At 39.5% G+C, this 24796-nt stretch overlaps 1 protein-coding gene across 2 annotated transcripts in view; it reads right to left on the reverse strand.

Moving 5' to 3' along the window:
• The window catches only part of cdyl (chromodomain protein, Y-like), a 189792-nt gene that overhangs the window by 13581 nt on the left and 151415 nt on the right, over window positions 1–24796 (reverse strand). For both annotated transcript variants that reach the window (XM_080202092.1, XM_080202087.1), the window contains exon 3: window positions 7702–7958. In XM_080202092.1, coding sequence (XP_080058218.1) covers window positions 7702–7958 — 257 coding nt within the window. The remainder of the gene's footprint in view (window positions 1–7701; window positions 7959–24796) is intronic.

Here is a 24796-nt window from a genome sequence, read left to right on the forward strand (position 1 = left end):
ATTAATTGTCAAACCATCAATGTACCTTTGTCTTCTCATCACCAAAATATTGGTGTAATGGAATATTCATGCCACACAATGTGCTTGGCAAAACACTACTGCTCACTTTAAATTACAAGCAAACATCACAGGTTTGCTCAACACCCAACTTAATGTACTGGCAATCAATTCTTGTCCTGATTAATAATCCAAAAAGCTCCAGCTGCATTGGATATGTTATGCATTGGTTCTAAATGCTTTAATATTAATATTTAAGAAACAGAAGGCTTTGCATTTTGATGACTCAGTGAAGACAGATGTATTAGGAACAAATCATAGGATTGTAGACAAAAACTCAAATATCATCTTCCTTATTTCTCTTTCCCTCAAGAGAAACCTTTATGCTCCTGCCCATATCTGGTAGCCCTTTTGACCCCCAAGCCTGTGAGACATTTTCCTAATGTGAAAGTGTATTATTCTCTTCAGTGAGAAGAGGTTTATTTCGTAATGCAGGGTGAAATGAGATCGCTCAGTTTCAATAAGAACAGAACTAAAGTGGCATTTAAAAAGGTAGCAATAGATAAAATGGAAGCAGATCACACAAGGGTGAGTTATGCAAGCATGCAGGGGCAAGGGGAATTTTACAGCACAAAGGCTGCTATTCAGCCTGTGCCAACTAAGTTATGCACTCAGTACTCTGAGTTAACTGAGCTTCCTAATTTTGTGATGTATAGAAATATTAACATTGCTTCCCCAAACCCAAGTTACTTGCGTATATTGAGAACGATGATGACAATACCACTGCTGGAGGAAACACCAAGTTATAGCCAATTAGATCAGAAAATATCCATCAACCACAACTAACTTCCATCCTTTGTTGAACTAAAATGGCATACTACCACATTCCTTTCAATGTCTACCTTAACTCCATCCACAATTATCTTATGTAGCACATTATCAAACACATTTTTTTAAAAAAGTTATACTAAGCATAAGCAAAGACTGGCAAGTGAGAAACAAGAATTGAATTGGAAGAAGGAAGTACAAAGAGCTAATTTTAAAATACAGTCTTTGTTTCACTCCTAAACAGTAAACTTAACTGTATGGGGACAATTTTATTGCTTTTTTGTTCTTTCTCCGTGCTTGCATTGATGCATATGAAAAGCAAGTAATCAAATACACGAAAATAGTGAGATATGAAGGAAAGGTTGTTTCCGGATATGGAGTCACTGCAAGCCATTTCCATCTGATGGCAACAAGAGAATAGTAACTGAAGATAGTGATACAAAGATTATTGTATCAGCAAGCAAAATCTTTGCAATGGCAAATAGAAATATATTAGAAAGTAGACATATTCCTCAGTGACTACTTATTCAGCACATTTGGAGGATGGACTTTTAGTATTCACAATTAAAAGGATGGATCCCAGATTCTACATTGATGTAAATTTGATCATGTTACCAACTTACCAAAAAAGCCTGTAAATCCAATACAAAGAGGAGGGAGCTGGAAAGGTGGAGGAGATAAATTTTAGAATGTGCTATTTAGCAGTTAAATCACAGCCACCAGACGCACAAGAGGTCAGAATCAAGAGGAATAGAAAGTTATGGTGATGTTTTAGGGCTGCAGGAAGATGGAGAAGAGAGGTGTATGGGCCATTACAGGATTTAAATACAAGATAAACAGGGGATATAAAATAAATGGACTGCGGTAAATCTATGCTTGTGCGTGTAAGAGGTTTTTTGGGAGGGTGGGATTCTACCAAAATTCAACATGGCATAGGAGCGAGGTGACTTTTTGCAATTTGTGCTCAACATACCTTCTAGTTCTATATTTTGCGCTTGTTCCATGCTTCTATGACTGTACATCACATTCTGCACTCTCTCCTTTCCTTCTTGTGCTTTGTATAGTGTGCAAAAAACAATACTTTTCATGCAATGAGACAATAATAAATCAAATCAAAAAGTATGCAAAATCTTAAAGTATACCTTGCTAGTTATAGGTATTTTTAGAGAACATGGGAACACAGGAGGCAGTTCAGCCCATTGAGTCTGCTCTGCTATTCAAACAGATCTAACTCTCACTATGAAGCTCAACATACCATTTGCCTTCTACACCAACTGCTACACCTGCATGCTTACCTTTAGTGACTGATATACAAGGACATCCAAGTCTCATTACATATTTCCTCTCCCAATCCATAGCCATTCAGATAGCAATTTGCCTTTCTTTTTGCTACCAAAGTGGATAATCTCACATTTACCACTTTATACTGCATCTGCCATGTATTTGCCCACTCACTCAGCTTGTGCAAATCACACTGAAGCATCTCAGCATCTTCCTCACAGCTCACCCAGCTTTGAAATTTGGTGATATCATTAATATACATTGTGAATAGCTGGGATCCTTGTCCTGATCCACATGGTACGCCACTAGCAACGGCCGGAAAAGGAACCATTTATTGCAATTGTTTGTTTCCTGTCTGTTGACCAGTTTTCTTTTTCCCTCCCTTCTGAAATAGTGGAGTTATATTTGCTACTTTGAGTCTGCAGGAACCCTTCCAAAATCTATAGAATTTTGAATGATAATCAATGAACCCATCTCTATAGTCAACTCCTTCAACATTCTGGGATGTAGCTCATTTGGTCCAGGGGATTTATCAACTTTCAATCTAGGTATTACCTCTGTTGACACTGTGCCTGGGGGTTCCCTACTATTTCTGGGAGATTTTTCTGGGAGATCTTCTGCCACGAAGGCAGACACAAAATGATTGTTAGGTTTCTCCAACATGTTCTTATTCTCCATTATAAAGTCGCCTGACAATGAACAAACATTTGCCCTTGTCTTTTCCTTTTCACATATCTAAAGAACTTTTATAGTTGGCCTTTATGTTTCTCAATAGCTTGCATTCATAGTCTCTTTTCCCTTTCAGTTTCTTGGTCCCCCTTTGCTGGATTCTAAATTGCTCCCAATTGTCAGGATTGCTGACAACCTTAAGCCATTTTATTTGATATAATGCAAAGTTCTTCTGTTAGTCACAGTTGATTCACCTTTCCTGTTGGATTTGTCTCTTGCAGAACATATATAATTGTAAATCATGTAACACGTAAATACAAGCCATTGCTTGTCTATCAAATCTTTCAATGCATTTTCCCAATTTACCCCTCATACTTTCATAGTTTTAAAATTACATAACTTTCAAACCTAAACCTAACATAAAATTCTATCATATTATTGTCGCCATTTCCTAAATACTCCTTTATAAGGTTATTTTAGCTTTGAATTAGCTAAGACCAAATAAAATCAGAATCATACAGCGCAGGAGGCAGCCATTCGGCCCTATCTCCACAACATCATGCATTTACCCTAGGACGTCCCCCTGATGCTAAGGGGCAATTTAGCATGGCCAATCCACCCAACCTTTGGACTGTGGGAGGAAACGTGAATACCCGGAGAAAGCCCAGACAGGGAGAATGTGCAAACTCCACATGGTGGCCCTAGCCAGGGATCAAACCGGGCTTCCTGGTGCTGTAAGGCATTAGTGCTAACCATTGTGCCGCTATCTAAGATAGCCCAATCCTTAGTTGGTTTTTTAGTGCACTGTTCCAGAAACAATCTCCAGGACCTTAACTCTCCACATTACCAGTCCATATGCAAATTGAAGTTACCCATCATTATTGTATTATCCATGTTGCATGCAGCTCTTATTTCCTGATTTATACTGTGTCCCAGCATTACCACTAAAATTTGGTGGTCTGAGGTCCCCATCTGCTTCAAGATGATGGTCATCATCCTGGTACCCAAGAAAAACCAAGCAGCGTGCTTAATGACTGTTGGCTGGTGGCTCTGATATCCATCATTATGAAGTGCTTTGAAAGCTTAGATGAATCAATTCCAGCCTTCCGGACTACCTGAATCCACCAGAGTTTGCCTACCGCCACAACAGGTCCTCAGGAGACGTCACTTCCCTGTCCCTGCACTCAACCCTGGAACACCTAGATAACAAGGACACCTATTTATTGTCTACAGCTCAGCCTTCAACACTATTATTCCCATGAAACTCATCTCCACTCCGTGGCCTGAGCCTCAACACCTCCCTCTGCGACTGGATCCTGAACTTCTAACTCACAGAACACAATCAGTAAGGATAGGCAACAACACCATGGCCATGATATCCTCAACACTGGTGCTCCACGTGGTTGTGTTCTCAGCCCCGGACTATACTCCTTTATACACGTGTGGCCAAATTCCCCTACAATTCGATTTTCAGGTTTGCTGAAGTCACCAGGATTGATCTCAAACAATGATGAGACAGAGTACAAGAATGAGAGAGAATCTGGTGAACTGCTGCGCAACAATAATCTCTCCCTCGACGTCATTAAAATGAAGGAGATTGTCATTAACTTCAGGAAATGTGAAGGAGAACATGCCCCTGTCTACATCAATGGGGACAAAGTAGAAAGGGTTGAGAGCTTCAAGCTTTTACATGCCCAGACCGCCAACCTGTCCTGGTCCCCCCATGCCGACAATATAGTTAAAGCCACCAATGCCTCTACTTTCTCAGAGGACTAAGGGAATTTGGCATGTCAGCTACGATTCTCACTAACTTTTACAGGTGCACCATAGAAAGCATTCTTTCTGGTTGTATCACAGCTTGGTATGGCTCCTACTCTGCCCTAGACCGCAAGGAACTACAGAAAGTTGTAAATGTAGCCCAATCCACTATGTAAACCAGCCTCCCACTCTCTACACTTCCCACTGCCTCAGCAAAGCTGCCAGCTGAATTAAGGACCCCACGCACCTCAGACGTTCTCTGTTCCACTTTCTTCCTTCGGGAAAAAGATACAAAAGTCTGAGGTCACATACCAACCGACTCAAGAACAGCTTCTTCCCTGCTACTCAGACTTTTGAATGGATTTACCTTGCATTAAGTTGATCTTTCTCTACACCCTAGCTATGACTGTGACACTACATTCTGCACACTCTTGTTTCCTTCTCTATGAACAGTATGTTTTGTCTATATAGCACACAAGAAATAATACTTCACTGTATGCTAATACATGATAATAACAGCTCAAACAACTGACTAATGTTTGCTCCTCCTTACTCCACCTAAAACTCATTCTACATCCTGATCCTCCAATCAAAGATTCTCTCTCACTAAAGTATTCGCACCCTTCATTAATAGTGCTACTACACCCCCTTTTCATTTTTGCCCATCACTTGTAAGTGACAAATAGCCTTCAATATTTGGTCCCATTGGAATCTTGGTCACCCTGTAACCTTGTCTCTGTAACGACAATTAAATCATATCCATACACCTCTGTTTATACCTTCAAACCACCTAACTTACTGTGAATGCCATTTGCATTCAGATAGAATCCCCTCAACTTTATCTTAACATTATTCCACATTCGAACCCCATTTGGTGTTTGCTGTTGCGTTGCTTAACTTCTAATTTTGCATACAACTTTCTATTACTTTTTCCTTCCTTTCAGTCTGCACTACTCCTCAGGTCCCCACCCCCATGTCAAACTAGTTTAAACCCTTCCCAATAGTGTTAGCAAACTTTTGCGAGGATGTTTGGGTCTTGCTGAGCAAGCTACATCCATCTTGTCCAGGTCTCACCTGCAGAATTGGTCCCAATGCCTCAGAAATCCAATGCCTTCCCTCCTACTCCTGTTCTCTAGACATGTGTTGAATCGCTTAGTTCTCTTATTCCTATGTTCACTAGCACATGGCACGAGGGATAATCCTGAAATTAGTGCCTTTGATGTCCTGCTTCTCAATTTTTTTCTTAAAGTCTGCTTTCAGATCCTCATCTCGCTTCCTACTTATTTTAATCGGTACCAACATGCACCACAATATCTGGCTGATCACATCCTGGAGAAACATCCATGGTCACAAAAATACCACTTTCCCCAATCAATTAATCTATCACTGTTACTTTCTTTCTCCTCTTGCTGACTTCCTGTAAATTAGCAAGATTAACTCAATGGACTGTGTACTATCCTTCTGGTTCTCAGGCTGCTTCACATTCATCCACTCCCTCCCTACTTAAATGCTCCTAAACTTGTGGTGTGATCACCTTCCTAAATGTGCTATAATTGTACACCAGAGTGACTCCAGCCACCGAGTTCTGAAACCCAGAACTTGAACTTCTGCAACTGGTGGCATTTCCTGCATGAGTTTGTCTAGGGCACATGGTGATTTCCCACATTCCACAGGATGTACACCCCACCTGATCAGGCTGCCCTGCCCTTCCTTAATTTTACAAACTAAGTAAAATAAGCAGAACAACCACCAATCAGCTTCTTCCCTATACTAAAGGGGCTGAAAAAAGAGCACTACCTTCTCCACTTCAGCAAACTCTCTCACTCACTGTAGTCTCAGCTTCTCAGTGTCCATTCTGAATTCTGTACACTGACTGCTGTATTTATACCACCAAGTCACAGAAAAGTCACTGCTATGGCCGCTACAGAAATCAGATTAAACTAGCTGCCTAATTAACTAATTACAGCTGCTCTCCTGTAGACAGCTTCTTTAGCGTTGCTTAAGGTTGGAAAAAACTTAAGCTTAAAAGTAAATTTTAGTTAAATACTAATTTCAAACAAGACTAGACTTTTGTAAAAAGTTTAACCCTCAAGCCTCCATCACTCCAAGTTGCAACAAGACCTTATAGCAGCTTCAGTTCCATAATAACTTATGATAATTAGCTAGGTGTTCAAAAGTTTAACAGACACTTATCAAAGCCAAAGCATCTGGCGTTGAGGGGATATTTGTACTTGCATTCCACTTGAATGTTTCTCTACAACAAATAAAAAGTTATACAAATTGTATAACAATTCAACATTTAGTGCAACAGCTAAACCCAAGGATTTCTTCAAAGATAAGCAGCTAAACATTTTAGGCAGGCAAACGTTTTTAATTAGCGTTGTAATATCACCAGTTGTCCTTCAGGTGGTGCACAAAACCATATAACTAAGCAGATAGCGATCCTTTGGACTCATGGTGCACACCCATGACATTATTTGTCATTAATATATTTCCTTAAAAGGGAATCCTAACTGCATATTTCTGATATATTTTAAGTTACACAAGGAAGACTCAGTTAACAGAACTTTCCAATTAATAATACAGTAAACAGGAAAGAATGTAGATACAAACTTGTTCCTATGACCCAAATCAAAGAAATGACTGTTGATTAAGTACACTTGATTAATTGTCAGCTGTGGCTCAGTTGGTAGCACTCATCTCAAGTCAGAAGATTGTGGGTTCAAGTTCCACTCCAGAGACTTGAGCACAAAAATCTAGGCTGATACTGTAATTCATGTAGAGGGAATGCTGCATTGTGAGATGCAATGGTAAACTGGGACTTCTTCTGCTCTTTGAGGTGAATGTAAAAAATCCCACAGCACAATTTTAAAGAGCAAGAAAACTATCCCCAGTGCCATGGTCAATATTTACCCCTCAATTAATATCACTAAATCATTGCGGTTTGTGAAAACTTGCTGCCGGCAAATCGACTTTCACATTTCCTACATTATAACGATTACACTTGATTGATTGTAAAAAGTGTTTTTAGAATGGTGAAAGGTGCTATAAAACGAAAGATGATCCTTTTATTTATTGCACCCTTGAGCTATAAATTACGCAATCAGCAGTATTTCAGAATGGATTTGTGGATCTTCAGATGAAAGCAATCAAAAAAAATGTACTCACCTCTGGATTTAAGGAATTATTTTCTGATGACTTGGTGGAAAGTAAAATGTGCGTAAACCCGTCTTGCTTCCTGACAACAATATCCCTGTATCGATAGGCACTTTCTGTTTGTCTCACGCTGAACCTTAGTCTCTTATCAAAAGGTTGGTCCCGTCTGTCATCTATAAATTTCCTCTTGTGTCCTGCAACACCTGTTACTGAACTTTGAATATTAGTTGTACCATTAGCTCCCAAAGCATCCAAGAAAGTAGCAGTACCTGTAGAGACAAAAACAATGATTTGTTTTTAAAATTCATGGGAGAGATGGTAGATATATCTCATCTTTATTTGATGAGAACATGGATTTAAGATCAGTGACTGGCTGTTGAAAGGGAGTCGTAGTATAACACCATTGAAAGATCATAAATCAGATACGGTACAGAACTGGCATTTGGTCCATCATGTTTGCACAATTCCAAAAACGCATAGTTCACCTAGTAGCATTCCCCCACATCTTATCATGTGACCTGCACATTATTCCTTTCCGGTAAATAATTGCCCCTTGAACGCCTTGATTGACCCTACCTCCACCACACACTCAAAGCAGTGCTTTCCAGATCCCAATCATTTGTTGCGTGAAAAAATTTCTCATGTCTCCATTGCTTCTTTTGTCAATTCTTTAGAACTCTCTCTCTTGCTCTTGATCTTTTCACCAGTACGAAAAGTATTTCCCCATCTACTCTGTCCAGACCCATCATGATTTTGAAAACCTCGATCAAACGTCCTTTTCTTGTCTTCAAAGAAAATAGTCCCAACTTCCCCAATCTCCACTTTGGTAGGAATAATGGTAGGAAGGACTATTACTTACGGGGCGAAAAACTGCAGCAGGCGACGGTGCAGAGGGACCTCGGGGTCCTTGTGCATGAGTCGCAAAAACGCAGCCTGCAGGTGGTCAGGAAGGCTAATGGGATGCTGGCCTTCATAGCGAGGGGGATTGAATATAAAAGTAGGGAGGTCTTGCTGCAGCTGTATAGGGCATTGGTGAGGCCGCAGCTGGGAGTACTGTGTGCAGTTTTGGTCGCCGTACTTACGCAAGGATATTTTGGCCTTGGAGGGAGTGCAGAGGTTCACTAGGCTGATGCCGGAGTTGAGCTATGAGGAGAGGCTGAATAAACTAGGCTTGTACTCGTTAGAGTTTAGAAGAATGAGGGGAGATCTCATTGAGACGTATAAGATGATGAATGGGATGGATAGGATAGAGGTGGAGAGGCTCTTCCCGCTCAGAAAGGACAGAAGGACTAGGGGGCACAGCCTCAAGATAAAGGGGGGGCGGTTTAGAACGGAGTTGAGGAGGAACTTCTTCACTCAAAGGGTGGTGAATCTCTGGAATTCTCTGCCCGTTGAGGTGGTGGAGGCTGCCTCGCTAACTATTTTTAAGACGCGGGTTGATGGGTTTTTGATAAGCGAGGGGATTAAGGGTTATGGGGAGAGGGCGGGAATGTGGAACAGAGACACGACAGATCAGCCATGATCTTATTGGATGGCGGGGCAGGCGCTAAGGGCTGGATGGCCTACTCCTGCTCCTATTTCTTATGTTATGTTCTATAATAGTGAAGTCGCTCAGCTCTGTAATCATTCTTGTGAACCTTTTCTGCACTCACTCCAATGCCTTTCTGCAACTTTAATGAATATCTATGGACATAACATATCCTCTCTTCGTGCTAATCATTACATTTGTTTGTTTACAGAAATATCAAATCTGATACAAATATAAAATACGATCTTAATATTTTAAGCTTCCAAATGTGCAGTTTGATATTTAATGTCTTGACATATTTAAGATTTACTTCAATTATCAGTCTCTCAGAAATGCACCATAAGTGTGATACCATATTGACTAACTGAAGTACACAAATCCAAATAGCTACAAGTCTGCACACAAGCATCAAAAGTTGATTTGAGCTACAGAAACCCAATTGCCGGCCACCTATGAGTAGCTGCAGTTTTCCTACACAAAGCAACATCAACAACGCAATAGAAATAAGGCCCAAAGTTTCGGGTCAGTGGTGAAGGCAACAACTTACAATTGAACTTGAACAAAGCTCCCCACTAAGATCTAGCAATCGCTGGGCCTGGATTTCACTTTTGTTGATGTTAGTTTGAATCTGGCACTAAGTCAAGAAGACTTATGCAACGCAAGCAGCCAATCATGTTGAAGTTCTCACCAGAAAATAAAATAGTTTCACTATTATAAATTTTAGTGTTTTCCCTCAGGCCAGAGAGGTTCTTAAGCTGCAATTATGACTCAGTATGGCAGAATGATCAGTTTATTACAAGACAAAATTTTTTTTAGTTGTAAAAACTGGTTAATATACAATTTGCAATCCGGAAATGTGGTCATGAACTTGCACGCGCACAAGCTAGGTTTGAGACATTTAATGAGCAAATATTGTAAAGTTGGTGTTCCCAATTAGTGGCTGTAAAATGATTGCACTGTTCTGGCTACCAGTATAAACACCAGTAGGACAGAAATCACTGCATTCAATGTCCTGATGCCTTGGCTGGTGGTACTTCCTGCTATCAAGTGCCACTCTAGGATTTATGCACATAAAGATTGACATTCCATGCAGAAATCAGGAAGCTTTGTGTATTGCCAAAGTTATGATTGTACAAATGAGATGGGATACCAAGGCCTCATAAGAATGCAAGTTGGCTGATCAGCCACTCAAAGCCTGTGCTACCATGCAATCAGGTCAGCTGATCAGTGTGCGCTGTGATTGCAGAGGTTGGCATTTTAAAGGGTGGGGGGGCACTTTTTCCCCCCAAACTTTATGAAAAAGTTCAAAGGGACACTATCGATTTAGTGGCTCTGCAAAGATGGATTGTTGGTCATAAGTTGTTGGAGGTTCTGAGTTTTGGTGAATCACTGTCCTTGGGATCTCTCTCATCTCAAGTTTCCAAATACAGACGAGTTCTATGGAGATTGCTGTTTTCTTAGCTGGAATTTGAAAACTACATAAAATTTCAGGCAATGCAGGGAAAGAGATGACTGGGGCCATGTCTGCAAGGGTTTCCTCCAAATGCTTTGGTTTCCTCCCACAGCCCAAAAGACACGCTAGGTGCATTAGCCATGCTAAATTCTCCCTCAGTGTATCTGAACAGGCGACTAAGGGATTTTCAGAGTAACTTCATTACAGTGTTAATGTAAGCCTACTCTTGTACTAACAAATAAATTTCAAACTTTCCTTTCTCCTTTACTCCAAAAACATACTGAATCCAAAAAAAGGTCAAAGTTCATCCCAGATCAGGTGTTTTCCAGAGAATCAGGAAGGCAACCACCCCCCACCCCACGGCCTGAAAATAATTTTCCTCCAGCAATTAAAGCTCGAGAAAAGTGTATTTTCATCTGCCCAGGCATGCCTGGCTGGTTATTTAGTTGAGTCATATGATTTCTTGGAAAAGGCAATTTGCTTGCATTCCAAGGTGAACTTATAACCTTTTCAAAAACAAAACTCCAGGTCAGTTCCCAAGAAAGTGGCCAAATAATTCAACTTCCTTCCAATTTTTAAAAAGGTATTGTTCTTGGAGAGGTATTTTCCGGACAATATTTAATTAGAAATACGTGCATCTTTCTAATGAAAGCACACCACAGCATTTACCATGCAGTTTGTAGGCCTGGTTCTGTCCTGGGAGGTAAAAAAATGGTTTACACCTTCACTGATGCTGAAAATTATGAACCATACAGATCCTAAATACAATGTTTTTTCTACAAAAGATATTTGGTCAAGTTCAAAAAGTGCGAGAGGGTCGAGTCCTTTTGTTGCATCAGAATGTGTCCATTTCCAACTCCTCCCATTACTGAGCTCCATTTTCCAGTTTCTCCTCTCCTTTGGCTCTTTCCAATCAATATCTATTCCTGCTTACCTTCCCCAATCTTTAGTCCCCAGTCTGCCACTCTCCTGCCAACCCCATGTCCTGGTCTTCACTCCACCTCCTCCCCTGAACACTAGTTTGCTACCAATCTCCTCTTAGCCCAAGTCCCAATCATCCCATTACAGAGTTACTTGCTCCTCCAAACCCAAATTCTCTATCCAGTGCCCGAACATTGCTTTTAATCCAGTCTCACACATCTGTTTTCTCATCAGCATGTTTCATTTACAGTCGTCCATTGACGGGTACATCAGCGTGGGCTGCCAGTGGGCAACATCACTGAGTTGGTGGGAGGGTGAAAAAAAAAAGAGGGATGGAACTTCCGTGTCAATAAATTTGTGATGATCAACACTTAAGGCAAGAGATAGTATCAAGTTAAATGGAAAAACAAAGATGGGAAATCCAACAGAAGGGTAGTCATAACAAGCAGCAAAAGGGACAAAGTATTACGGTATGCTTAAAAAAACTATTGAGGAAAAAATGTGCAAGAGAGAGATGAGAGATGTCAAAGCCAACAGTCATAATTTTATAAATATTTTATGACAAAGAGGGGAATATGGGTCCGTAAGAGAAAAACATGAGAATAAAATGAATAATAGAAAGATATTAGACTTGTAAATAAATAGTCGCACCTACTTTCACAGTTGAGAAAGAAATCAAAATACCAGTGGCATAAAGGAATCTAAAAACAAGTCAAGGGGAGGAATTTGATGGATTTAATACATTTTAAAAAATGTCAATGGAGTAAATAAGCTTCAAGATAGAAGGGACGTGAGAAAATTACCTTTAATTTTTAAATACTTTCTAGATTCAGGATTGTGCATTTGGATTGGAAAATGTAAATGTTAATCCATTTTTTAAGGGGGAAGAGACAGAGACACAATATCCAGCAAATGAAAAAGCTGTCAGTTTAACATTAGTTGTGGCTAAGTCACTAAAACGTATTGTTTGGTACAGTGTGATCAGTCTTGTGTGAAGGATAGGTTATATCTGATTAACCTAGTTGATTTATTTTTGAAGGTTGTCAGTCACATGGAGGTAGATGCATGTTTATGGATGTTGTTTCTATGGATTCACAAAAGGCAATTAATAAAATTCCACACAAATACTACAAATAAAAGTCCATGAAATTGGAGACATCCTTGTGATAATGATTGGGAGGATAAGACCCTTTATAAGACCCTTGTCAGGCCTCATTTGGAGTACTGTGCGCAGTTCTGGTCGCCTCACTATAGGAAAGACGTAGAAGCTATTGAAAGGTACAGAGGAGATTTACAAGGATGTTGCCTGGACTGGGAGGCATGCCTTATGAAGTTAGGTTGAGGGAACTGGGTCTCTTTTCCCTGGAGAGACGTAGGTTGAGAGGCGACCTGATAGAGGTTTATAAAATGTTGAGGAATAGATAGGGTGGATTCTCAGAGGCTATTTCCCCGGGTTGAAATGGTCGCTACGAGAGGACACAGGTTTAAGGTGCGGGGAGGAAAGTACAGAAGTGATGTTAGGGGTAAGTTTTTCACTCAGAGGGTGGTGAGTGAATGGAATCGGCTGCCGTCAGTGGTGGTGGAGGTGAACTCGCTGGGGTCTTTTAAAAGACTTCTGGATGAGTATATGGGGTTTTATGGGATTGGGGGTTATAGATAGGTGTTGATGTGATCAGCGCAACTCATGGGCCGAAGGGCCTGTTTGTGCTGTAGTGTTCTATGTTCTATACGAGAGAGAGACTGGGGCTAATCAGAATGCATCAATAATTTGGATGAAAGAAGGAAGTTGACTATCCATGTAGATGAAACTAAGGAAATGAGGTTTTGCAGAACAGGACTGGAGTGAATGAGAAAAAAAAGTTGTAGATGGAGTTCAATATGGATTAATAAGACAACCACCCACTTTGGACTCAAAGACAAATTGGAATATTTTCTTAATGATGAGGGACTAGGAATTTGAGCAGCCAAGACATTTGGATATCCGCATAAACAAGTCTATAACAATTAACACATGCAAAAAAGCAATTTAAAGGTTGCAGAGATAATGATGTAAGTAGAGAAGCCATTGCAGGAGATTCTTCCTATGACTCAGCGTGAATGCAGCAAGCCTCATGGGGTCTGACTAAAGCTCTGTAGAATGGAAGAATTGTTACCTCTCTTTTTATTCAAACTACTTTGAGATAAAAGCAAACAAGACCAGTAGTTCAGCTGTAGGTTGTAGTTATAAATTCCAAGGCATCATCTGGCCAGAAATATTCTCTCAATTAACACCATTAGAAGAGAACAATGGGAAATATATCTCACTGGGCTTTTGCGTGATCATACTGTGCTTAAAATAGCTATCACATATAACTGTCATTGCACTTCAAATACAAGATGCTTTGAGACAGTCCTAATGTCTTAAAAATACAAGCACCCCCGCTCCCCCCCCCCCCCCCCCCAACACTGAGTAGCAGCTTTCATCCACGAAATTAATGAATTCATGGACCATTTTGTGGCCATAGTGGGAGCAAGGCTGCAAATTGACCTGTCTGGAACGGGGTCCTTACATTGGGCTGAGGCAGTTTCTTCCAAGTCACTAGCCACAGTTACAGGAATAAAACACGCAGATTCTGCTGATTTGGTAGCAGGTTCCTCTGCCAACCATTTTATGAAAGTTGACACCCCAGGCTTTGAAAATGTTACCCTGTAACCAGGTAATCCGATATCTTGGGGGCTATATTGGATTGTCCTTGAAAACAGACATAGTGGTCGTAATGCACAATTACTCTCCCACTTATTTGATGTAATGCAGGCAGCATGGCATTCTTGTGTTGCCTACTCATTAGCATGATCACTCATGCAGACAACAGTAACTATGATGTTCACTGGAAGCATATAATAGCAGGAGACCCAAATATCAAAACTATCTAGTATCCCTTCCTACTTGTTCCTTACAAGTCTGCGCCTCAGCTTCTTGGTTGTTATAAAGATAGTCACATTAGCGCAATGGTGCTGCATACCAGTACAAATCTTGAAACCTGTTCAGTCCATTCCTGGAGGGTTCCTCCAGAGTGATCCAGTAGCAGAATCATTGCTTCAGCACGCTAGTGATTTGCTCTAACATATTTCTTGTAGTAGCATGGCTGCCATTGCTTACTGGCTGCACAAGTGTGCATTGGTTGTGATTCAAGTCATCAGCCATGTCATCAGTCGATTGTTCCCATTAACCAGTAACTTCCCTTTGATTAGCTGTGGAGGCCAAAATATAGCTGGCACAACTGACTGCCACTGAATGTAGGTTCTGACCCGCATGATCAGTTGTCTATAGTTACACATTAGCTGGAGCTTGGAGGAGTGGAATCCCTTTTGGTTGCATGGCAGAGTTAAAACAATGGCACCCTCCCATGATGAGGGAATGAAACAAAGGCACATTTCTGAATAGAAAGCATTAGTGACTTCCATTTTGCACCACAGGAAGGCAGAGATTTTGTCAATATCTCCAGCACCAGCCTGGAAAGATTCAAATGAATTAAAGTTCATAGCTATATTCGCCTTCAAAGCTAATGGCTCTTGCCATGCTTAAAAGTTAAATGAAGTTTATTTATTAATCACATAAGGCTTACATTAACATTGCAATGAAGTTACTGTGAAATTCCCCTAGTCACCACACTCCAGCACTCGTTCAGGTCAATGCACCTAACCAGCACGTCTTTCAGACTGTGGAAGGAAACCGGAGCATTCAGAGGCAACCCACGCAGACACAGGGAGAACATGCAAACTCCACATAGACAGACAAGCCAAGAATCATACCTGTGTCGCTGGTGCTGTGAGGCAGCAGTGCTAACCACTGTGCCACTGTACCGGTCCTGTAATTGTAGATGCAGCACTGGCAAATTTTGAGCTGCTGCGCTTATTGAAGTGCAGTCGTCTCACCCATTGTTCTTCCGTGTTTCCAGTAAGAGAATGGCTTCCCGAACACCCTAAGCAAATACGGCTGACAGCCCTGCTCCTCCCGCTAACAGACTGTCCAGAATTATGTGGTCTCTACTTATTCTCCCAGTTACATTTATTCTGAGATGAAAAAGTTTACTAATGACTGAAATCATTGAAAGCAACTGATGCGATTTCTGCAGAAAGCACTTCAGCAACTGAAACAAGGAACAAAAACCACATGGAATTGCAGCAACAGCCTGAAGAAATCAACCAGCAGTTAACCTGTTAGGTAGGAGTCCTTGCTAAAATAAAGGCAAATTACTCAGATGCTGGAATCTGAAATCAAAACAGAAAATGCTGGAAAATCTCAGCAGGTTTGGCAGCATCTGTAAAGAGAGAAAAGAGCTGACGTCGAGTCCAAACAACCCTTTGTCAAAGCTTTGTTGAGCTTCCTCCCACATTCTGAAAGACATGCTGGGTAGGTGCATTGACCCGAATAGACGCTGGAGTGTGACAACATGGGGAATTTCACAGTAACTTCACTGCAGTGATAATGTAAGCCTTACTTGTGACTAATAAATAAACTTTAAGTGCCAACACTCTAAGTCCAACATGACTGAAAGGATAATTTTTTGACGCAATCCACAGCCTCAGTCTGCTGACACTCCAAATACTGCACATTAATAGAAATCAATTTTCTATTAATAAGCGTTGAATAATTTATATTACCTTTGTTGCAAAGTTGGGTAGAGAAATTGTAGATTGGGAGGTAGAAAGTTAGAGTTGTGTTTGTAAGTATGGTAAAGTTGTAAAATGCTAGGGGGAAAAGCATTGCATTTAAAATGTGCTTTTTCTGTGTTTAGTTAAAAAATGCAAGTACACAGAGAGCCCAAACTGAGACATTTCTATCGAAAGGCCAAGCAGCAGTTTTTACCAAGACAACAGGCTTTTAATTTAGCCAATTTGAATCAGGTACTTAGGTACCAAAAATGTATTAAATTTGGATCTGATAGTCTTGACAACCCTAGCTACTCCTATTGTGAGAAATATTGATATGTCATCACGGGTAATAAAAGAAGGAGGCAGTGAAAGAAAAGACCAACAGCCACTTGCCAGAGATAACAGTTTGCAGACAGGATATCGCTGGCTTTCAGCTTCATCTATGTCTTAGAGAAAGCACCATCTAGACAGCAATAGTACCAAAGAAGTTCTCGACAGAAAAATCAACAGAGAAAGCCAAACCTTCCAGAAAACAAGACTTGGTTGTAATTTAGAGAGTGACTAAATGCTATTTTGTTAATGAGTGGGAATTGTATTTATTGGAAAAGCATATCATTAGAATCTGTTTTTTTTTCAGGAATAGTTAATAGTTCGAAGGGATTTATTCATTTTGTTAATAGCTTATTTAATTTGTTCACTGTTAGATAAATAAATTGTTAAGTGTTGATTTTAGAAATTTAATTTGTATCTAACCAACAGAAGTTGCTGAAGAGCAGGTCACACTACTTCTCTCATTTTTTTCCACTTTATTTTTTAGATTATAGGATGAGGTACTCCTCTTTGGGTGTTTGTGCTAGTTCTGGGGAGGGGAGGGGGGGGAAATCAACCTCCACTTTATAATATCTTTGAGGAGATATTTCCTCTTCATTCTATCCCTTGATGAGATTTTTATTTTTAATGCAAAATTTAATAGATGTGAAGCAAAAATTTAGGTAAAGAACATCCCACCTAAACAAAAAAAAAATCAACGCTACTACTTTTCACCAACATAGACAAAAAACAAAAATACGAAAAAAAAATACAAGCTGTTATTCCTTTCGGTAAGCGTGAAAGAGATTTTTAACATGACATATACTTCAATTAACAATGAAAGGTCAACTACAGTAGTTTGTTACTCATGGTCTGGTGACAAACTAGATCCACATTTTACTCTGAATAATGATAAATTTCTGTGCAAGATAAGGAATGAACATTTAATACAGCATATGATATGCTTGTAATTTTAATGTACATGAACATTTGATTACATTACTTTATCTGGTTTTGAAACAGTTGCAGTAATAAGTTGAAAACTCTCAGCTTCAAACATCCCAAGTATGCTGTCTTTTCACTTTGTGTAGTTATGGTGCATTTACATAACTTCATACAACTGCAGTCCCAGCTTGCCACCCAAATATAATTGTTTCATCAATGGGTCATGCACCACTTCCTCCATCCACCATCACCATTACCATCACCCTTTGACTCCCTTATAAATCAAGAAGCTAACTCAGGACTAAAATATTCAACAACCTTGTCTCCACTGCACTTCAAAAAGGAAGAAAATTCCACAGACTAACTATCATGGGAAAATCCCAATCTTCAATGGCAAACCCTTTATTTTTAATCTGTGTCCCCTAGTTCCAGTCTTTCCCAAAAGGAGAAACATCATCCCCTCAGCATCCACCCTGTCAAGTCCTCTCAGGATCTTATGTTTCAATAAGATCATCTCTCATTCTTCTAAATGCCAATGGATCTGGGCCCAACCTATCCTCAGAAGATTAATTTGGCTGATTCATGGGTTGAAGTTACCTTATTTGTACTGTTTCTACTGCAATTATGTCCTTTCTTTTGGAGACCAAAACCGTACACAGTACTCCTGTTGTCGTACAACAACCCATCCTCTACAACTGTAGCAAAGGGCCAACATTTATACTCCTTTCTCCTCCTTGATCACTTGCTACACTTATGTGTAAGGACACCCAGATCCTTCTGGGCCTCAGAATTTTGTAATCTCTCTCCATTTAATTAAAATGTAGATTTTCAGTTCTTCCTGCCAAAGTGGAAAAGTCCACATTTTACTTTATTTACCAAATTTTGGTCTACTCACTTAATATATCTATATCCTTTTACAATTTCCTTATGTCCTCCTCACCATTTACTGAGTTTTGTAACCATACATTTAATCATTTTATCCAAGTCATTGATTTGGATAATAAATAGTTGAAGCCCCAGCAGTGGTTAGTATGGCACTCCACTGATTAAGCTCAGTAATTCAAAAAATATTCTTATTTATCTCTACTCTGCTTCTTGTTTGCTAACCAATCCTCCATCCATGTTACCCACTACACCATGAGCTCTTATTTTGTGGGGTAATCTTTGATGTGGCATCTTACTAAACATATTTTGAAATCCCACGTACATCCCATCTACAGGTTCCCCTTTATCCACACTGCTAAACTAGTCAAACTTGCCCTTTCCACAACGTGTTCACTCTTCCTGATTGCATGAAAGTGGTCTAATCACCTTGCTATAACTACTTTAAAAATAGATTTTAGCATTTTCCCTCTAACACAAGTTAACTGACCTGTAGTTTCCTGTTTTTTGTCTCTCTCCTTTCTTGAATAGCAGAGTTACATTTGCAACTTTCAAATCTGATGGGACCTTTCCAGAATCTAGGGAATTTTGGAAAATTAAAATCAATGCACCTACAATCTCAGCAGTCACTTCTTTTCGGGTCAGAGGATGAAATACATCAGATCCTGGGGACCTTGTCAGCCTTTACTTCTAACAGATTGTTTTACTGTCCTTTTCCTGATGATTGCAATTATCTTAAGTTCCTCCCATCATTTGAGCTCAATTTACAAGCATTTCTCAAATGTTTTATGTGTTCTACAGTGAAGACAGACGAAATACCTGTTCACCATTTCTGCCATTACTTTATTTCCCATTGTTAACACTCCAACTCACTCTGTAGCGGGCCAATGCACACTTCAGTTACTTTTCTTTCTTAAATACTTGGAGAAACTCTTCCCACCTGTTCTTACATTTATAGCAATCTTTCTCTCGTACTCTTTTCTTCATCATTTTCTTACTCTTTGCTGGTTTTTATATTCTGACCTATCAACCCCCCTGACCTGTCACTTTAGAGCTGTATGTTGTTTTTTCTTTCAATTTGAGTGCTTTCTGAGTTAGCTGCAGATCTCTCCTAGACTCTCTCTCACTGGAACCTATCTTTGCAGATGAGAAATATCTCCTTACTACCATTCTTTTCTGTCTTACCCCTCAAGTTAATTTCACAGTTCACTTTAGCCAGTTGTCTTCATGCCTTTGTATTTGCCTTTATTGATGTTAAAACTCTAGCTTTTGATGGAATCTTCTCTACTTCAAACTGAATGCAAATTTCAAATCATGTTTTGATCACTGATCACCTTATTTACTATGAAGTCATTAAATAATTTTACCTCACTGCATAATACCAGGCCTGCACGTGGCTCTAGAACATGTTACCCTAAGAAATTGTCCTGAAAACACTAAGAACTTCCACGCTATCTTTGCTAATCCAATTTATCCGATGTACATGCAGATTAAAAATCAGCCAGGGTTATTGCCACGTCTTCCGCAAAAGCCCCTTTTATTTCTTGTATACTATGCCCGACGCCATAGTTGCTGTTCGAGAGGACTAAACTACTCCAAAGACTTCTCACCTTTGCAATTTCTTATCTCTACCCAAACTGATCTTACATCTTGTTGTTAGAACCAAGGTAATCTCTCACTGTTATACCATTATCCTTCATTAACAAATCTACATACCAGTTTTCCCTAGTTTCCTGCCTTTCAAAATGTCACACTGAATATTCAGATCTCAGCCTTGCTCATCTTGCAACCAAGTTTCTGTAATGGCTATCGTCATGCATATTTACTTCTATTTGAGCTGCCAATTCATCCGATCTATTACATATGGCATATGCATTCAAATACAGAGCCTTTAGTTCTGTCTTATTAATTTTGCAAGCTCTGTTCTTATCTGTTTGAATACTCTGTTTGCACTCTCTGCCTTTCCTGTCACCTACATCTCTTCGTAGATGCACTTTTGCATTTTAACCATCACCTAATTTCCACTTGCACATTTTACAGACCATTTCTATTTCTACTCCCAAATATCTCTGCCCTCCATCCCCCCTCATGTTTTGCGTAGATTGTTCTTATTAATGCCTCTCAGCTTTAAAGGCACCACAGCCAAACAATTTACTTGCCCATTTTCTCTACTGATGCTGTTTGCAGTATTTCCAGCATTTTGGACATTTGGCAAAACCATGTCCAGATATGCACCAGTTAAAAGCTATTCCCGCACCTCGAGGACTGCATGATATAGAATAATTCAGCCATATAAAATTATGATTACAAAACAAAGTGAAGTCAATCTACTCAATTTTTGTTGTTTTGGAGGGTGAGTAAATCCAATTGTGAGCATGATAAGCATGCATTTTATTATGATATCAGAACTTTGATTAGTGACCAGCTACACATTAACTTAGATCCTGGACAGTGTTGCAAACTTTCATCTGGATGAATCTTTAGCACTTTGTCAAAAGAAAAATGAAACTTTAGAACGGACGGAATAAAAAAAGTCATAAATCAGTTCCCAAAGTTCTTTTGAGGTCTCGATTACAAAACTTCCCCAGACATTTTTAATAATTCAATTCGTGCGGGATCCACAATAGAATCCCACCACAAATTGCGTAATTGTGTCAGAAGAAAGGTTCAACAGTAAACTGCAAGCAGTGAAAATTTGCATACAAAGATCTGTTGAAGTCTCAACAACACAATTAATACAGAGCTCAATTCCACACCATTTGCTGGACCTGTTTGTAATCTGCAGTCTTTAAAATTTATGGGTAATATTTCATTTTATCTACAGGCTATGCCACAACTAAGTTTCATAACTTTTCAGATAATGTTCTTCCACACAAATGTTTGGAGAGCAACATGCAGCATATAACCATCTAAATCAAAAAGTCAAATACAGCTACAAGCGTAATTTCACACAAAATAAATTTTGCCACTCAAGAGTTTTTAATTAGATATTGGGATATTACTAGTCAAGTCATCTTGGCTTTGCAATGGATATTTGATAATTTGTAAGTGTACAATATAGCACTGCACTCATTTCAAGCAAATAGAATCTTGCCCCTGGTCACTTTGTATTGTAGCAGTTACGAACACAGGAATTGCTAGAAGATAGACCAAGGATTTCCTTATATATCTTCCAACATCCTGTATGCTGCATGACAAGAGTTGCTGACTAATCTGTTGTACGAATTCGTCTACAAAATATCTCAGCATGAGACAATGAAAACTATGGGAACCATAAATCAAAAGTTACCTGTTCCTCTCAAGACTAACCTGTGCCATGTTGCAAATTACTCACACTGTACCCCAAAATATTTTCTGAAGTAACGTCAGATTTGTATTTGAATGAATCACTTCCGTTTGTTCACTGAAAATGGTTCCACAGATAAATTTTGAATTTACACTTCTTCAATTCTAGGCTGTGTTGACTTGTTCTATTCTCTACCCAGATGAAACAACTTGTCCTGGTCTATATTATCCAGTCCTTTGAGAATCCTAAAATCCCTCACTCTCATCATTTCTCTAACTTATTTTCCAATGAAAACATATTCAAGTTTCTCAGTTTATATAACAGTTCCTCATAGTCCAATCCCTCCATTCCCACTATCATTCTGGATTCTCTCGTGTATCGTTTCATTACCACAATATCCTTTCTGGATTGCGACAACAGTTAGTGTATACAATTGTTTAAATATGATTGCACTAATGATTTAAAGTTGCAGGATTATCTCACTATTTTGGCTCAACGTCCCAACATTTGAGTTGCTTTCCACACTACTTAACACAGCATTGTGCAATTGTTTCAATTTACTGTCAGTCAGAACCGCTTTCTCTCATTTCATTGTACAATTTCTTTACTGTAATCCAGTAGCAAAGTGCAATTGGAGAAAACCTCAAATTTCATCCACATTTGATCACCTGTGTTAAGCTTTTGTATTTTCTGTTTGTTTTTCCTGAGAGCTCTTGCAGATGAACTCCAGCTTCCCATACTGTAGATATTCAGATAGGTAGGCTAATTTGCAGCCTGCCTTGGGAACAGAGTCTAAATTTATTTCATTTACCGGCTTTCTTGCGTCTCCTGGTCTTTGAAAGTGCCACTACACCAGACTTTGACCCACGTTTTACCCACTGACCATTTATTAAATAGTGAAAAAGATTAGCAGTCATGAAACAATGTAACTATAGTTACCTTTAATCAGCTCCTCATGAAACAAGAACTTGTATAGCACCTTTTACGTAAAAAAAATGCACCAAGGTGCTTCGCAGGAGCTTCATTATCAGAACTTGACAGCAAATCACAAAGCAATATTAGGACAAATGACCAGAAGTTGGTCAGAGGAAGGTTTTAAAGTGCATGCTAGAAAGATAAAGCAGCAGAGAGGCTTAGTGAGAACAGGCGAACATCTATGAATAAATGGCCATAATAAGCTTTCACTATGTGAAAAAAAGAGGGACAGTCAGAATTGAAATGCCTCAACTAAAAAAGCCTATTCTAGTTAGAGAAAAAGGGAATTGTTCCAAGAATCAATGTTAAACATTCAAACAGAATGCTTGGGGTACAAAGCACAAATCTTCCCATGAACAGTAAAGGCCTGCAGCAAAAAGTTGAGTTATTTGGATGAGTAGAGAAATTCAAGGTAAACTTAGATCTGACATATCTGAAAAAGCTCTTTGGGGAAATAACAGAACATATTGATTAAGGAAATGTGTATAATTTTTTTCAATAAAATCACCTTGTTAATAAAAGGTAAGGAAAATGGTATAAAGGGTAGCATGAATAGGAAGTTGGTTTAAGAGACAGAAGAAAGTAGTGGTTAATTCTTCCTGACTCAGTTGATATAATGCCAGTGGAGACCAATAATGCTTAAAAAGAAATTCAAACTTCCAGTTGATAATATAAAAGATGACAGCATTTTAAAACATCTACTGTAACAAATGACAAAAACACTATTGACTCGATCTCTATTTTCAAAGCAACTGATCTCATATGTTGCACTCGAGAGAATTCCAGTTCTTATGACAGTCCACAATTCCTTTCAGCTTCCAATGAGTTCACATTTTGCTATTATGTCGAGTAGTAATTTTGAGTGATCACTTCCTGTGCTTCCCTTAGTTTTCAGTGAGTTTTCCAAATCTACTACCCAGCAGTGAAGCCTGTCCCAATGATTCTTCTCCTCTGGCTACTGCAGAAAAATCTCCTGGAGTCCTTAGATGGCCATGGGATATATGTCTCTTCAACTCAATACAGTCTCTGCTCCCCACATCCAACCGTGGTAGTTTGCAAGGCCAAGCAATCTCTTCTCTCTCTCTGCTGACCACACAAAACTGCAATCTGTCAGTCACATTCATGGATTTTGTAGGAAAGCCTGATATTTGACTTTTGGGCAGCATAGTGGCACAGTGGTTAGCACTGCTGCCTCACAGACCAGGGGCCTGGGTTCAATTCCAACCTTGGGTGACTGACTGCGGGGAGAATGCATGTTCTGTGTCGGCATGGGTTTCCTTCCAGGTGCTCTGGTTTCTGCCTGAAACAGGAGGTTAGGTGGACTGGCCATGTTAATTGCCCCTTATTGTCCAGGAATGTGTTGGATAGGTGGATTAGACATGTGCAGGGTTACAGGGATCGGGCAGACAGGACGGCCTGGGTGGGACGCTCCTTTGGAGAGTCAGTATGGAATACCAATTGAGTGCTGTCTGCCTTTAGGGGTAATTTACTATGGTCAATCAATCTTAATGTCAGGGAATGTGCAGGTTAGAGGGATTAAAAACGGGTGAATTTGTGGGGATAGGGCCTGGGGTGGGATTGTCGTCGGTACAGGCCTAATGGGTGGAATGGCCTTCTTCTGTACTGTAGGGATTCTATGAATAATCATGGGTGATTTTAATATGCACATAGATTGGAAAAATCAAATTGGCAAAAGGTAGCAGGAGACAGAATTCATTGAATGTATTAGAGATTGTTTCTTGGAACAGCATGTTGTGGAAACACCCAGGGAGCAGGCTACCCTGGATTTTGTATTGTGTAACGAGAAGGGATTAATTAATGACCTCATAGTTAAGGATCTCTAGGGAGTTGTGACCATAATATAATAGAATTCAAAATTCAGTTTGGAGGTGAGAAAGTGGAGTCCCACATTAGTGTTCTGGAATTTGGTTGCTGAGTAGGATGTTATCTGATCATAGTCAGCCTGTGGGTTTAAAGAAACTATGTATTTACTGAAAACTTTATAGTAAAAGATATATTTTGTAACCTGCATTATCCTATTTTTGGAGAGGGTTCGTAGATGTGAAGGAGTATTTTATTAAAGTCAGACTTATGTTAAATAAATTGTTAATAAAAGCTAATCAGCAGTCATGCAGCTCTGTTAATCTGAGTTTTTTTTTAAGAAAGTAAAAGT

The sequence above is a fragment of the Carcharhinus amblyrhynchos genome, chromosome 2 (assembly GCF_965287045.1).
Source record: "Carcharhinus amblyrhynchos chromosome 2, sCarAmb.v2.hapA, whole genome shotgun sequence".
Taxonomy (NCBI): domain Eukaryota; kingdom Metazoa; phylum Chordata; class Chondrichthyes; order Carcharhiniformes; family Carcharhinidae; genus Carcharhinus; species Carcharhinus amblyrhynchos.